At 43.3% G+C, this 15,839-nt stretch overlaps 2 protein-coding genes across 3 annotated transcripts; one reads left to right on the top strand and one right to left on the bottom strand.

Annotated features, from left to right (window-relative positions):
• The first annotated feature begins 962 nt into the window (after nucleotides 1-962).
• sagb (S-antigen; retina and pineal gland (arrestin) b) lies at nucleotides 963-10,185 on the top strand. 2 transcript variants are annotated; one of them, XM_048265134.1, is made up of 16 exons: nucleotides 963-1,065; nucleotides 1,680-1,783; nucleotides 1,903-1,963; nucleotides 2,059-2,103; nucleotides 2,227-2,426; nucleotides 2,591-2,650; nucleotides 2,898-2,965; nucleotides 3,069-3,204; nucleotides 3,324-3,408; nucleotides 3,531-3,606; nucleotides 4,029-4,166; nucleotides 4,281-4,358; nucleotides 4,470-4,484; nucleotides 4,708-4,760; nucleotides 5,253-5,262; nucleotides 8,699-10,185. In XM_048265134.1, exons 2-16 carry the CDS (start codon nucleotides 1,736-1,738, stop codon nucleotides 8,784-8,786), a joined length of 1,161 nt encoding a protein of 386 aa, XP_048121091.1. In that variant the 5' UTR covers nucleotides 963-1,065; nucleotides 1,680-1,735; the 3' UTR covers nucleotides 8,787-10,185. The 2 variants fall into 2 exon arrangements, with proteins under 2 accessions (XP_048121091.1, XP_048121092.1); XM_048265135.1 differs by lacking the exon at nucleotides 963-1,065 and having other exon boundaries at nucleotides 1,767-1,783; nucleotides 2,059-2,102; nucleotides 2,225-2,426.
• A 104-nt stretch (nucleotides 10,186-10,289) lies between these two features.
• On the bottom strand, nucleotides 10,290-15,119 carry LOC125308570 (inner ear-specific collagen). The gene is made up of 5 exons (XM_048265133.1): nucleotides 15,092-15,119; nucleotides 14,402-14,705; nucleotides 12,857-12,937; nucleotides 12,486-12,566; nucleotides 10,290-12,218 (listed from the first exon to the last, which is right to left on the bottom strand). The coding sequence occupies exons 1-5, from the start codon at nucleotides 15,113-15,115 to the stop codon at nucleotides 11,293-11,295; spliced, it is 1,416 nt and encodes a 471-aa protein (XP_048121090.1). The 5' UTR covers nucleotides 15,116-15,119; the 3' UTR covers nucleotides 10,290-11,292.
• Nucleotides 15,120-15,839: the final 720 nt, after the last annotated feature.

Below are 15,839 nucleotides of genomic sequence, written 5' to 3'. Positions count from 1 at the left end.
TGTTACGCTCCATATTAGTTCAACTAGTAGGCTACACCATCAGCTGACATGGAAGACGGTGCAGTCAGACAAGGCCTCATTATTCAGCACTTTTAGTACTCCTTAATGTACAATAATTAAAACACTAGAGTGTTTCAATCCTGCTTTTCCAGTGATGAAATTAGCTTCACACTCCAGAGACCCAAAGCCCATTTGTTGATGCGGGGAGCCACATCTCCTACTCGCTCTCGCTCTGGGTGTGTTTTGAGTGCACAAAAGCGTCTCAGCAGCAGCCTGGAGATTGCAGCTGATTAGTCTGGTGGTGATTCACTTTCCCCTTCTGGGTTTTAATCCGCCTCTGCTGATCTCCGTGTGCAGACTGCTGAGTTTGACAACACAGGCTTTCTGCAGCTTAGTCACCTATCCGCGACGAGCAGGCTCTTTCTGCGTTGTGGTTCACTAAAGGACTCCTTGGGAGTGCTGCTGTCTCTCTGGGGTTCCCCTCCAAAATCCCTCCACTGTGGAGGGGAACCTCCTGTGAGATTATGCCCATAATCTGAGCCCAATCTAGACCCTAAGTGATTATCTGTGACTGTTTCAGGCTAACGGTTTGAATATGAACTATGTAAACCCATGTAGGCCTCCATCATTTTCATTGGATTATGCATTGAAGCACACATAATGGTCCAGGGCTCACTTTTTGCACAGTATGTTGCATTGTGATACACTTTGTGTGTCCCGACGGGTTAATGATGCTCCCCGAGTTATGACTTTTTGTTGATCATATTGAGGGACCTGAGGCCTGTTTTATGGGGATAAATAGCTGATGTAGAGCCTGCATCATATCTTGAGATTAGCTGGATGCTGTTTGGGTGCGGTGTGCTAATCATGCTGACGGAAAGGGGATGAGGTCCTGTCCAGCAGGAGGAGCTCCCTCAGGTGCCCAGGAGAGGCGTGGGGATATGCGGGCAGACGTAGGCGAGGGTGGGGCTGCGGCAGTGGTCGTCACTCGGGGCACCTTACAAATAGCCCTGACCAATCACCCTGTCCCACTCTCAACAGCCACCCTCTGCATCAACTCAACAGGTCAGTCCTTGCATTGACTACTCACAGACAGACACTACGATGTGACAAAAAGGGGTTTTCAAGTCTTGGATAGTACATCAATGGATATTGATCTGTGTGTTTAGGTTTGTTTTTGTTAAAAACAGAAATACTGTATAGTTTTGGTCACAACAAGGTCCCTGAGGCCTCTGGCCATGATTAGTGATATATTTTATTGCTTAAATAAGTGAGATGACAAGATGTATATTGACACATCAGCTGTTATGGCACTCTTAAAGCTTATGGGTCTGTGGTTGATACATTTGAAAACTTTTGCTCTTGAAAATTTTGGAGTATCGTGGAAATAACTTATCTGTAAATTATCTATCAGGTTCAGTGAGTCAAGCTTAGCTAACAGCTTCACTGTTATTATCCTTGGTGTTATGCATTGTCTGACCCTAGAGAGTAGCTGTTTGTTGTTGAAGCCTTGAAGCTAACAACTGTCAATTATGCTATAAGGCTAATTTCAAACCGTACCCTGTTGAACAGTTCTTTCTCATGTCACTTTTAATGCAGTCAATGAGAAGACACAGATGCAGCAAATGAATTCTAACATCTGTGTAATGTGGAAAAATAATGTGTATGTTTGTATGTAGATCCTCCAGTGGTAACTCCATACACCTGTGTTGTTGGTGTATAAAAAGTAGACACCATGAGTCCTAAACATGTTGTCTTCAAGAAGCTCTCCAGGGACAAGTCTGTAAGTAGGCCATGCTGCTGTTGAACTACTGTAGAATACACACAAGTCTAGTGCCATTTGGTCAAAAACATTCTTTGAGTGAGAGGAAATCTCACCTTCACCTATCTGTATTGGTATAGGTGGGTGTTTATATGGCAAAGAGAGACTTTGTGGATCATTGTGACTCTGTGGACCCTGTAGGTGAGTCTAAAACCAAGTGAGGAGATGATTTCTCTGTTGTAATTGTTCAATATTTTATATGCCATTTTTGTCTGACTGTACTGTGTATTTATCAGATGGAGTTGTATTGGTCGATCCGGAACAAGTAAAAGGCAAAAAAGGTTTGTTTTACTTCATTTTCGTCTTTTAAGAAGTAGGCTACTGTGAAAAAACTACAGGACAACTAACTGAGTATATTGGACACGGTTATTGAGGATATTTCCTATGTCTCTGTTGCCCCCTAGTGTTCGTGATGCTATCATGCACATTCCGTTATGGGAGGGACGACATGGATGTGATGGGTATAGGATTTCGGCGGGACATCTTCCTGACTACGCGACAGGTGTACCCGCCCCTTGAAGACAGGGAGCGGAGCACACACACCCAAATGCAGGAGAAACTCCTGCGCAAACTCGGGCATGATGCCTACCCATTCTTCTTCGAGGTGGGCATGTCTATAACACCTGGCTATAACACCACAATAGTCCAAATCACTACTGTTCCTTTTTACATCCTGCAAGCCACCGCAAAGTACAAGATGAACGTATTCTCTACATTTTTGGTCAAAAAGCCAGAATAATAATGAATTGATGTGTGTCTTTTTCTTAGTTTCCAGACAACCTGCCCTGCTCAGTTTGCCTTAAGCCTGGATCCAATGATGTTGGAAAGGTAAACATGTCTTCCAGTCACCAGACACCAACCATCCCAATCATTCTCACCTTATTGTAGACATATTCCAGATTTACTGATATTATAGTCAGCGAGTCTGTCCTGAATAAGAAATTAGATATATTTAAAAAGGCTATGTCTAAAAAGGCTAACTAAATACAGTTATCAAGGCCTACTCTTTCATAAGCCCAATATCATGTATTTAAAGTGGAGTGTGTATGGAAAAAAAATCACTTTGTTTTTCCAGCACTGTGCAGTGGAGTTTGAGGTGAAGGCTTTCTGTGGAGAAACCCAGGATGAGAAGGCCCAAAAGAGGTACATGCTTGTTTTATAATTAGAGGATAGGAGTTGTTGATGGAGCTAGAAACATGTTCACTCCCTGACACATATTCACTAAACATCTCCACACTTCTGACAGGAGCTCAGTGCGTTTGGCCATTAGGAAGATCCAGTATGCCCCTGAAGCAGGTTCAGAGCCCCCTGTTGGTGAGACCACCTGTGAGTTTGTCATGTCTGAGAAACCCCTGCACATGAAGGTCCAACTGGACAAAGACGTGAGCCTAAACTCCATCATAGTCACTCCTGACCTGACAACACTGAGACAATCATGCACATAATGTAAGCTGATTGGCTGTAAGTAAAATATATTTCTGCTTGAATCCTCCCTCTGCAGACATACTACCATGGGGAGCCAATCAACATCCATGTGGACATTAGCAATAGCTCTGGCAAAGATGTCAAAGACCTTTCCGTTTCAGGTATAACGAAGGGCCATCGTTTTGTGACTAGATGTTTATTTTGTATATTTTTATTTATTTATTTGATTTTGTGTCTATAAGTAATAACATTATATCATTAACATGCTAACTGTGCTCCACAGTGGAACAGGTGACCCAAGTGGTGCTCTATTCCAATGACAAATATGTGAAGTCAGTGGCGGCGTCTGAGGAGAACAAGTGAGTGATAGACACACACTCTCTTAACTCTACACTCTCAGCCCTCACTCCATACTGCTCATACACTACTACGGTACATTTAATACTATGAAAGCGGCATGCTTTCATACACATGCAGATTAAGTGGTCAATGTATTCCCTGTGTAATACTATCATAAGCCCACTTGATTCCCCTATTTTCGGTCTAAGCTCATTCACTATCTGTGACGTTATGTAACAAAGCAACTTAGCAACTATGCATCTTAGACCTTAGACCAAGATGAGTTTCAATGTGAAATTATATGGTATATGATTACGCTGCTAATAGCAGCATCATGTATGACTTCAGATGATTTTTTGATGTAAACAAGTATTACTATTTAAGCTTTATAATATGAATACATGTACAGTATATGGCAATGAACACAGCCCTTGACTTGCAGAAACGTGATTCCTGCGGGCACCTCATTTAAGAAGAGCTATACGCTCGTGCCACTGCTGGCCAATGCCCGCGAGAGGCGGGGGCTGGCACTGGATGGCAAGCTGAAGCATGAGGACACCAACCTCGCCTCCTCCAGCATGTGAGCACATTTTCAGCTAGGGAAATGTACGCATATATATACTGATGTGGTCTTGCTTTATGTTTTTTTTTAACTATTTGACCTTGTGTTCTCTCTCTGTGTGTGTGAGTGCAGTGTGAAGGAAGAGGTGCTGAAGGAGGTCCTGGGGATGCTGGTGTCCTACAGAGTGGCCGTCAGAGTGCTGGCTGCAGGGTGAGTAGCATAGCACAGAGAGAAGAGAGGGAGGAGAGAAGAGAGAAGGCATCTTCATTTGAATGATTCTGCTATGTTTCAATTGATTTCTCCCGTTTGTTTTGTTTTCAGGTTAATTGGATCAAGGTAGACATCTTTCCATAAGCTTATTCATACAACAACAACATTCATACAATGTTTACATACACATTATATCAACAACAATCATACAATGTTTACATACTGTACATATTATATAACATGTAAGATTATGTGATTGCTTGACGAGATGACGTGTGTGTGTGTGTGTGTGTGTGTGTGTGTGTGTGTGTGTGTGTGTGTGTGTGTGTGTGTGTGTGTGTGTGTGTGGTGAGGTCGCTGTGGAGGTGCCATTCCGACTCATGCACCCCAAACCTGACCCAGGTAAGCCCCTCTAGCTGTCACACATATGGTAATTGCTGTGTGGATGTCAACACTGCCTTTCTAGAACATGCTGCTTTCTCTACAGTGATCCCTCTTGGATTAGTGCCACATTTATATACGCAATGTCAGTAATCTCCCGCTGACACAGAGTGGACATGTCAAATGGTCTGCTGATTGGACACAAACCCATTCTCAAATGCCTGCGCAAGGCCAATGCATGTAATCAGCTTGTAGCCCTGCTGACCATTATAAATCCCAGAGAGAGACCGCTATGTGCTTTACTGTAAAGACTTGCCCTGTTTGCTTTAGTGCAACCCACTTGTCCTCAGTGTACTTCCTTCCAACCAGTGTAGGGCCATAGAACCAGGGTACAATGAATTTGAAATGAAAACATTCTTCCTCTGTTTGAATTTATATTGATTCCCTCTCTCTCTCTCTCTCTCTCTCTCTCTCTCATCCTCATGCTGCACCCTTGTTTGTGTTCTCCTGCAGAGAAAGAGAGGTGAGTGTTGTTCCCGGCCTGGATGAGTTGATGGATAGAACCTGTTCCCGGCCTGGATGAGTTGATGGATAGAACCTGTGCTCATTAGTTAGCCTCACATTTCGCTCAGCGTTTTTGATTACATGAGCACAGCCTGTTTGGCACATTGTGCCCGTTATGTCAAAATGTTTCGGATCACAATGGTAACAGCAGGGCACAATGGCGAGTGAAGGACATAGGCACGCAAGAAGGCAAGCTGAGCTAGTCATCCCTTTAAACATGATACCGTCCTTTCTTGCGAGTCCTCATTTTTTGAGCCATTGTCGCAAGGGACAGGGATCCACTGAAGTGGGTCATTATATAAGGTGCGGGATAGGGCATATACATGCAGGCGCTGTCTCTGGAGACTGAGCAGGAGTCTGTCTGCCTCTTGTGCCGGTCTGTTTATTATCTCCCTTCTCATCTCCTCGTCTGGTTGACACCTTCACTTGTATCTGCACTTGTTTTCCTCAAGCTTCTTCCAAATATCTGATTGTGTGTGCATGGAAAGTAAGGGCGAAGTATATGAATACGGAGCCCAGGTGACGTCATTGCAAGATATTTTTGTGTATCATTTTACTAAATTGTGGTCCTATTTTAGTATGTTGTGTGCTCATTTTACTAAATTGTGGTCCTATTTTAGTATGTTGTGTGCTCATTTTACTAAATCGTGCTCACGCTTTACTATATTGTGCGCTCAATTTACAACAATTAAAATGAGAGCACAAATAGAGCACAAATTAGTAAAAATGAGAGCACAAATAGAGCACAAATAAGTCAAATGAGAGCACAAATAGAGCACAAATTAGTAAAATGAGAGCACAAATAGAGCACAATTTAGTAAAATGAGAGCACAATTTAGTAAAATGAGCACACTAATTACAGGGTTCCTATGCGGTATGGAAAAGTATGGAATTTGATTTTAGTCATTTCCAGGTCTGGATAAGTATGGAAAAAAGGAAAAAGTGTATGGAGAAATATCTGTAATTCCAGACTATTGCAGCTACAGTACTAATCACTACTCAGGTCATAATGAACCATTTACTAAATTGTGGTCCTATTTTAGTATGTTGTGTGCTCATTTTACTAAATTGTGGTCCTATTTTAGTATGTTGTGTGCTCATTTTACTAAATTGTGGTCCTATTTTAGTATGTTGTGTGCTCATTTTACTAAATTGTGGTCCTATTTTAGTATGTTGTGTGCTCATTTTACTAAATTGTGGTCCTATTTTAGTATGTTGTGTGCTCATTTTACTAAATTGTGGTCCTATTTTAGTATGTTGTGTGCTCATTTTACTAAATTGTGGTCCTATTTTAGTATGTTGTGTGCTCATTTTACTAAATTGTGGTCCTATTTTAGTATGTTGTGTGCTCATTTTACTAAATTGTGGTCCTATTTTAGTATGTTGTGTGCTCATTTTACTAAATTGTGGTCCTATTTTAGTATGTTGTGTGCTCATTTTACTAAATTGTGGTCCTATTTTAGTATGTTGTGTGCTCATTTTACTAAATTGTGGTCCTATTTTAGTATGTTGTGTGCTCATTTTACTAAATTGTGGTCCTATTTTAGTATGTTGTGTGCTCATTTTACTAAATTGTGGTCCTATTTTAGTATGTTGTGTGCTCATTTTACTAAATTGTGGTCCTATTTTAGTATGTTGTGTGCTCATTTTACTAAATTGTGGTCCTATTTTAGTATGTTGTGTGCTCATTTTACTAAATTGTGGTCCTATTTTAGTATGTTGTGTGCTCATTTTACTAAATTGTGGTCCTATTTTAGTATGTTGTGTGCTCATTTTACTAAATTGTGGTCCTATTTTAGTATGTTGTGTGCTCATTTTACTAAATTGTGGTCCTATTTTAGTATGTTGTGTGCTCATTTTACTAAATTGTGGTCCTATTTTAGTATGTTGTGTGCTCATTTTACTAAATTGTGGTCCTATTTTAGTATGTTGTGTGCTCATTTTACTAAATTGTGGTCCTATTTTAGTATGTTGTGTGCTCATTTTACTAAATTGTGGTCCTATTTTAGTATGTTGTGCTTTGTGTAGCTTAACTCTCAGTCCACATTGCCAAGATACAATTTTATGAGGGTCCTCAGAAAAAAATCTGATTTCTGAGGCCTCAGCCAGCAGTGAACTAGACTCTATCATATGTAGGCTAAGCTGTATCTACGGAAAATTAAAAATGTGAGTGCACCTTCCAACACCGCACTTCCTCAACGAAAATGATCCAACAATGGGCAAGTGTGAGTTTTCTGATATATAGATCTAAAATGGCAACATGTGTGCAGTTCTAGGTCTTATGGTGCTCATGTCTTGTCACAGTTTTCTGTATATTAGAGTATTAGCATACAACATAGTAGCATATTATATTACATTAAAATAACATTAAAGTTATCAAGTTAACATTAACTAACAAAAAACAGATTAGGCCCGCCAGCAGGTTTCATACAGCCCCCCAGATGTTTTGGGTAGGAAGGGAAAATTAGAAAAAAAATATCACATCCAGTTGTCTTCAACAAAGTGTAATAAGCAACATCTCTATGATATGATAAATTGATAACCTAGCACTACAAACCATTTTCAGGAAGGAAGAAGCAAAACAACTAACATGGAAGTAGAGCATTTCAAGAGAGAAAGAGCAGTATATGACAGCAGTACATTATTTTTACTTGTTTGCTCAAGTGATATCATCAAATAACACTCTGATACCCATGCAGAAAATGATGACCATGACGGCCCACCACGAGGTCTCATTCCAACAAATCCCACTACCTAATATGAGTTTGACACCCCTGGTCTATGAGCTCCGCTCGGTGAAAACAAAACCTTGTGGTTGTATTTATTCATTGGAAACTGTGATGCGCCAGATAGAATGGCAAAAGTGTTACAGTCTGAAGTTGATGACAACTGGATTGAGCGATTACAAATTGCCAGCTGGCTCATAGAAAAATGACCTGACTAAATGGACGAATATTAAGTGTCATTTTTTTTTATTCACTTCAGTTGTCCATACGTTTTTTTTTTCACCGAGTTATCTCAAACCAGAAGTGGCCGCAATTTCAAGATTATGATCAGAAAAATCTGGAACTTTGGAAATTGGAATATGGAAAAATTATGGAATTTTGAAATGGAAAATGTGTAGGAACCCTGTAATTAGTAAAATGAGCACACATTTTCTGGATATATAGCCCACCAAAAAATATCTTGCACCCCTCTAGGGTTCCGTATATGAGTGATATGCCTTTATCTGTATATGTTTGTGGTTCGGCTTAAATGTATTGTGTGCGTCCGTGATCAGTGTGTCTGTTTATGTGTGTTCGCAATCGCATCCATGTGTTCGTTCATGTCTATGTGTTGTGGTGTCTGTGTGTGTGTTGGGTTAGTTTGGTCACACGTGTTATTTGTCCCTGCAGTGAGGGAGATCTTGAGTTTCAGGAGTTCAAGCGCGTCTACCTGAAGGGCATCATCGGGGAGGAGGAGGACTCCCCTGCCGAGGGCTGAGAAACACGGGCACGGGTTGGAGCGTGGGGGTGTGGGGGTATCAGGCACAGGAGCTCGGCATCTCCACCTGGCGCACCTCACTGCCCCCTCATCCCCACCTCGGACAGAAAGACGTCGACCGTCTCAGGAGTCGACCTAGAAAGGAGTCTGCTGAAAAACAGTCTGGACCTGCTGAGAGTAATATGCTTCCATAGCCAGCTGTAGGTGTCTAGGTAGCCATAGGTCTAATACTGTCTGACGCTCAGCAGAGGTTGATGTGTGTGATCCACAATACATCTTGGGAGAGAAACGTCTTCATTAGAGGGCCAGAGATTTTTGGACAAAGCAGTTGGTCTTATTCACCATCCTGCTGCAGCCAACCACCAGAATCTGAATAATGGGCAGCCGTGGCCTACTGGTTAGCACTTCGGACCTGTAACCGGAGGGTTGCCGGTTCGAACCCCGACCAGTAGTGCTGAAGTGCCCTTGAGCAAGGCACCTAACCCCTCACTGCTCCCCGAACGCCGCTGTTGTTGCAGGCATCTTGGACATTATATACTTAGTTTGGTACTTTCCTCGAAGAGGAATATCACATAGGGCTCATGTATTGTAACTGAAATGTTTCTTCTTTTCTTCAAAAAATAGTGTACTGAAATTGTTGACATTCATGATATAAACTATTTGATTACTTACATGTATGTTTGTATTTTATTGGGTTGTAACTTGTGTAATGTATATAGAGATGAAACATATTTCACCCCACTGCGCCGGGATTAGTGTGTGCTTCACCTCACTGTGTGCTGTGTGTGTTTCACTAATTCACGGATTGGGATAAATGCTGAGACCAAATTTCCCTCACAGGATTAAAAGAGTATATAAACTTATGCTATACTTAAATCCTTCCATAAACAGGATGTACTACAGTAGCCCCCCACCCCCACCATCCGTGACAGTGGTTGAACATGACAGATGTTGTAGCGTGAAGAGCCATAGGCTCCCGTATGTACGCTGTGCGTTATGGGTTTTATGTTTCTCCTGTATGAAGGCCTCTTTGTCTGTCCCACCATCACAGGCTACACAGCTCCATATGCGCTGATTTTTTCCAGACCTCTTTGAAAGCAACACCAAGCGAAATATTCCCATATGCACTATGTTCTATTTTAGACAATACCTTCCCAGTGGAGCACGCCACATAGACCTATTTTAAGGCTTGTAGGAGGTTCTAGGCAGAGTAAATGGATTTGTGAATGTATATAAATACTTATGGACATCTTGGACATTATATACTTAGTTTGGTACTTCACTTGAAGAGGAATATCACATAGGGCTCATGTATTGTAACTGAAATGTTTCTTCTTTTCTTCAAAAAGTAGTGTACTGAAATTGTTGACATTCATGATATAAACTATTTGATTACTTACATGTATGTTTGTATTTTATTGGGTTGTAACTTGTGTAATGTATATAGAGATGAAACATCTTTCACCCCATCTGTAACAGTACCCCAAATATAACTAGGAGACATTTGGATCAATAGTTTATTTATCAAGGACAAACAATGTACAGAGTAAAACATTAGAACAGCTGAATATGAATTGGAATCAACTCATGCAGTGTGTTTTGGAAGGTGAGGCATCGGAACTGTAGCTATCCAGCATGAAGCCAATAACAAGGCTCTAATACAGACCAGAGGACCCAGACCATTACTCTAATACAGACCAGAGGACCCAGACTCTCAGGCCTGTTTCTCTTCTTCTGTTTCCTCTTCATCACTTGGTCACATCACCAGCAGAGCCATAACAGCACTTCCAGGGCTTGGAGGGTACTTGTGGGCTACTCCCATCAGAACTTGACCTAATTGCAGGCCTTCGTCCCTATGTGACTTTTCCCACCCTCTTTATGGGGTACGCCCTCACTTCCTCTATGGATCCCCCTAATGGGGTCCTGCTATTCAGACGCCAGCCTTTTGGGAGTGGGTGGAGAGACAGAGAGTGTCTGATGTCCCAGGACATGGGCTCTGATCACTTTACAAAAGGACAGGTTCTAAAGGGTTTTGCCAGGAGACAAGTCCTACTGTGGTCCTCAGGGGAAACCTACACCGTTGAAGGAGATGCAACAATGAGGTGCTAATCAGATTACAATGCAAACACACTCACTTAAACATAGCTTACAACGATGGAGTGACACAGCATGGGAAGAAAACACGCACATCAGACTATAGAATGAGAGAATGACTGAGTACTTGTCTTTAGAGAGTTATTGAAAAAATATATATTCATTTTGACAGTAGTGCAGAGCTTAATTATGGGTAGTTTCAAAGTCAATCTATGATATATAATTAAAACTCATTAAATCAGTAATATATGAATGTTTGTGCAGTACAAGATCTAAACCATTCTGGAACGTCCTCCTAAGAAATCGGAAAGAGGTATGGATGGTTGTTTTGAATGACGGTAGGAATATCATTGAGGATGCTGTCAGGAAAGTTGGTGGTGGGAATGTGACTTCCAGAGTGCTCTGGGAGGCTTTAGGGGGTCATGGTCGGGGCGGCCGTGGTGGGCATCTCCAGCTCTCCCCAGTTGTACTCTCCCTTGATAGGCTCGGGCCAGAAGTCTCGGAAGTGGGCCACGTCGCAGTTGTCGGGTTGCAGCAGGTAGCCGGAGAAAGTGCTGCTGGCCTCGTTGCTGGTGTATATGCCGTTGGTGATGCTGTCCTTCACCTGGAGCCACACCAGGTCCCCTTGGTTGAGGTGCAGCACCACTGTCTGGGAGGCCGTGCCCAGCTCGGCCGACTCCGTGGTCTTCACCACCGGCTGGAAGTTGTGGAAGAGGCCCACCTTGAGCACGCGGTTGTACACTGTCAGGTGGTAGCTGAAGACGTAGGTGCCGTTGGCGGGCGCCGTGTACATGCCCAGCGAGGGGTTGAAGTGGCCCTGCATGTTGTTGAGCACGGCAGGGAATGGGACGGGCCTGTTGGGCATCGGGAAGGGGTACGCCAGCGCGGCGGAGAAGGCCGACTGGACAGTCGGGGTGCAGGGCCCGGGCATGCCCGTCATGCCCATGTCTCCTTGGTCACCCTTGGGGCCGGCGGCCCCCCCATCCCCCTTGGGACCCTGCTGCCCCTGGTCGCCCATCTCGCCTTTAGGCCCCTGGGTGCCGGGGGCCCCTGTGTCTCCATCCTGGCAGTTGCACTCACCCTCCTGCCCCTGCTCACCCTTTGGTCCGGCGGGCCCAGGCTGACCGGACAACCCCATGACGCCCATGTCGCCCTTCATCCCCTTTGGTCCTGCCACCCCAGCTACCCCAGGCAGACCTCTGGGTCCGACAGGTCCAGGAAGGCCCGGTTCTCCGGCAGAACCCTGCACAGGCTCGCATGTTTCAGGGCACTCTCCGTCATCCCCCTTGGGTCCCGCTAGGCCTGGAGGTCCAGCTACACCAGCGTCTCCTTTATCACCTGAAACACAGTCGGAAAATGTCATCTCTTTTGTCAAAATGGATAATCTGCCCAAATAATGTAAAAAAGGTATAGAAGAAAGGATACTATTCTATTCCATTCTATGTTTTAAATGATTAGAACGTTAACAAACTTTTCCTGTGGTAAACAGGCCAAGCTTGTGTGTGTGTGTGTGTGTGTGTGTGTGTGTGTGTGTGTGTGTGTGTGTGTGTGTGTGTGTGTGTATGAGAGAAAGAGAGAGAGAGAGAACCACAGGTGCAAACTCACCTTTGAAGCCGCGCTCTCCCTTGGCTCCGGTGAATCCCACAGGGCCTTTGTCTCCTTTCAGACCCTCGTCTCCCTTCTCACCTGTGGGATAGGGCCAGGTGTGGGAGATAATGGGCACAGGTGAAATCTGCACTCAGGTGACTACAGATGCATTCAAATAATACACACCCAATGCACATTCAATCCGATCACTGTTCTCATTGTATGATACCCATAATAGCCATGTTTAGCCAAGGTCTTCATTACAAAGATTTTCACAATCATGCCAAACACAACATGACCTTCATTCTAGTGCCTTAAATAAATTACCTACAACATATTTACCACTAAACACGATATATGCAGGTATGTTTTCCAGTATGAAATCAAACCTTTTAGTCCTGGTCTGCCCATGAATCCTGGACGACCTTGGAATCCTGTGAGCCCTCTCCTTCCAGGGCTGCCGGGTCTGCCTGTAGAGAGAGAGGGGGGGGGGGCTTAGATCAGAGACACCACCACAGAATAAAGGGCACAACTAAAAACCATACACCCAGCTAGGACAGGAGCATCTACATTGGAGATTTAGTCAAACTGATCATCCACTCATTTGCAGTGTTGGGAGTAATGCATTAAAAAAGTAATGTAATTACAGTAATGCATTGCTTTTTGCTGCAATGCAGTAATGTAAGGCATTACCAATACAATTTCAGTAATATTTTACTCGGTACAATTCTCAGTAACTGAAGTTTCTTTGCTTTTTAATCCAAAATTGAGAAATGCTCGATTGGCACCAGAGAAGATTATCCAAGAATTTAAAAAAGTCATCTATGCTGGTCCTGGAATTTGATTGCCTTGTTTAGATGACTGTAGAAAGGGAATTTGAGTTATCTCTGCCATTCATGCAACAGATCTAATATGGTTAGGCTATACTTCTCATTTCAAGCAGTGAGAATAACTAAAATGTTGCTTTTACAGACAAAGATTGTAGCCATTATTCTCAAACTATTTGCATTAAGTCTACACCACTGTAAGTGGAAGGAAAGGCAACCAGCAATGATGAGAACCATTTAAAGTCAACATACAATTTCACTATGGCTATAGTTTACTATATTAAGTTGTGAGTGACCTTTGGCCTTGGGGCCTATATTGTCCCATTAGCCATAACGGCAAACATTATTTTGTTCTTTTGTTAGCCTTAAGCCTAGCTCAGTTATGCCATACCACATCACCTCTTGCCGTGTAATGAGCTGCATTGAACACATGAAGATCTATTGAGAACACCAAATCCATATTTCCTGTTATTTTGGTGAAAGTAATGTAAACGTAGTGTAATGCCTTACAATTCAAAGACAGTAATATTGTAATGTAACAAATTACTTTGAGATGACAGTAACAAGTAATAAATAATGCATTACGCTTTTGAAGTAACTTGCCCAACACTGCTCATATGATAATGCAAAGATATATTTGGTCGTTAAGTGATGATGCAATAATGTGCCTATAATTCTTTTTCCAGGTCCATCTGGTCCCAGAGCTGCTCATTTTTCTCCATAGACAGTAAAAGAAATGATTTTTTCCTGCTATTCAGAGAAACAAATTGTCATCCTACTACTTACTTGCTGCCACAACCTAAAAAAATCCTGTTTTTCGCAGAGGCCTGGACGACACCCTTGATCATATCATCTGGCTGCACAGCTACACACTCGATCGATTACCCCTCACCAAAATGAAGGTGATGGTAACAAGGTTTACAGCTTGTGAAAACCGGCTGGCTGCACTAGCAAACGTTTATGGACGAAAAAGCTGTTGGGCCCGTGACGTAGGACTTGACAACCGAATATAAGTCAAGTCTCACACCTAAGTACACAGCTAACTCAACACAACACTCCACAAACACTGACCAACGGCAACACATAAATCAACTATGGGAGTCTTACCCTGCAGGCCGAGGTCCCCTCTCTCGCCCTTGGGCCCTGGGGTGCCCTTGCAGCTGTGGCAGATGCAGAACCAGGGCACCTGGTCGGCGGTGGGGGGCACGGGCGAGTTGAGCAGCATCTCGCAGTAGCTGGTGTCAAAGTCGCCGGTCATTTCCCCCATGTCGCCCATCATCATTGGGTCGTTGGAGGGCAGCATGCGCCCTCTGTCTATGTTGTAGTCGGTACCTGGGGGAGGATACGGAGGGGGGGTCATCGCTGAGCATGCTGCAACCCCCAGCAGCAGAGCCACAAGGCTTCTCATAGTCTGTGGAGACACAGTCAAGTTGAAGAGAATGCTTGAGAATGGAGCACTTCACTGTTCACTTCACTTCACTCAACAGAATATATTTCTGGGTCAGTTCATAAATAGTTATTTGACATGTAAATAAACATCACATAGGTAATAATAATAAATTATACTGACCTATGTGATATAAATCCAAAGCATAAAAACATTTTGTTTGTATAACATGGTCCAATTTAGAATTAATGGTCTCAAGCATTGCTTCATCCCAAAAAATCTGGTTTGGGCCCCAACTCATCTTAAACCCCTGAGACTGCTAAAACCAAACTCATACTTAAACTACATCCCCATGTTAGCCAGCAAATCAGCCAGTCCACCCCCCATAAGGTCAGTGTCCTCAGTCTTACCGAACCACATGTGAATCTCGTCATCTTCCTTCAGGTGAGTCAGAGAGCATAGCCTGGAGGGGGCCAGAGAACTCCTCTTATACACCTGTACATTCCAGCGCACTCCGCCCACACCACTGTCACCACAGCCGTCTGAAAGGTGGAGGAGCGGTGGTGGTGGAGGCCCTCCTTTGTCAGGTGGCCAAAAAAGTAAAAAGGGGGGCCTTCTGCTCCTACAGTATATCATTTTCACAGGTGCAGATGACCTCATTAGGCCTGAGAAAAAACAAAACTAATGAGAACGGGCATTTTGTGAACGGGCACTTTGTGAAGGTGATATAGCTGAAGTGAGCGCCCCTGACCACACACAGGTAACCCGAGAGGGCCGCGGGTCCCCATGGTGTGATTTCATTATTGGGCCCAGAGATGGAGAATGCCCAGGTGAACCAGTCGAGGCCATATACATCTCTTGTGAGCAAAGGTGATGTCTCTTGTATACACAAGCGTTTGTTTACTCATTTTTTTTCCGCCCTCTCCGTTGAAGGAAATTAAACTTTGACGAGAGCCTCTTTGTTTGTCTCATAGGTTATTGCATAATAAACTCTGACACATGGTCACATCAGGTCTGTGGTGAACTCACATGCTGTTGTTTTCCCCCCGTATAGGTGCTTTAAAGAACCTTTTTTTTCATGAGCTTATGATTTTTCTACTGATGGTTCCATCTCAGCATTTTGCCCTGAGACTGCTATAGGGAACGTACATGAGACAA

This window comes from Alosa alosa, chromosome 15 (assembly GCF_017589495.1).
Source record: "Alosa alosa isolate M-15738 ecotype Scorff River chromosome 15, AALO_Geno_1.1, whole genome shotgun sequence".
Lineage (NCBI taxonomy): Eukaryota > Metazoa > Chordata > Actinopteri > Clupeiformes > Clupeidae > Alosa > Alosa alosa.
Note: the sequence above shows the minus strand (reverse complement) of the source record. Positions and strands in the feature narration are given on the sequence as shown.

Coding starts and splice junctions, on each gene's coding strand:
- sagb (XM_048265134.1), top strand. CDS start 1,736: ATGAGTCCTAAACATGTTGTCTTCAAGAAGCTCTCCAGGGACAAGTCT. Junction 2,966..3,068: donor GATGAGAAGGCCCAAAAGAG/GTACATGCTTGT, acceptor CACTTCTGACAG/GAGCTCAGTGCGTTTGGCCA. Junction 3,205..3,323: donor AGGTCCAACTGGACAAAGAC/GTGAGCCTAAAC, acceptor CTCCCTCTGCAG/ACATACTACCATGGGGAGCC.
- LOC125308570 (XM_048265133.1), bottom strand. CDS start 15,115: ATGACGAGATTCACATGTGGTTCG. Junction 12,938..14,401: donor AGGGGACCTCGGCCTGCAGG/GTAAGACTCCCA, acceptor CTCTCTCTACAG/GCAGACCCGGCAGCCCTGGA. Junction 12,567..12,856: donor GGGCAGACCAGGACTAAAAG/GTTTGATTTCAT, acceptor CCTATCCCACAG/GTGAGAAGGGAGACGAGGGT.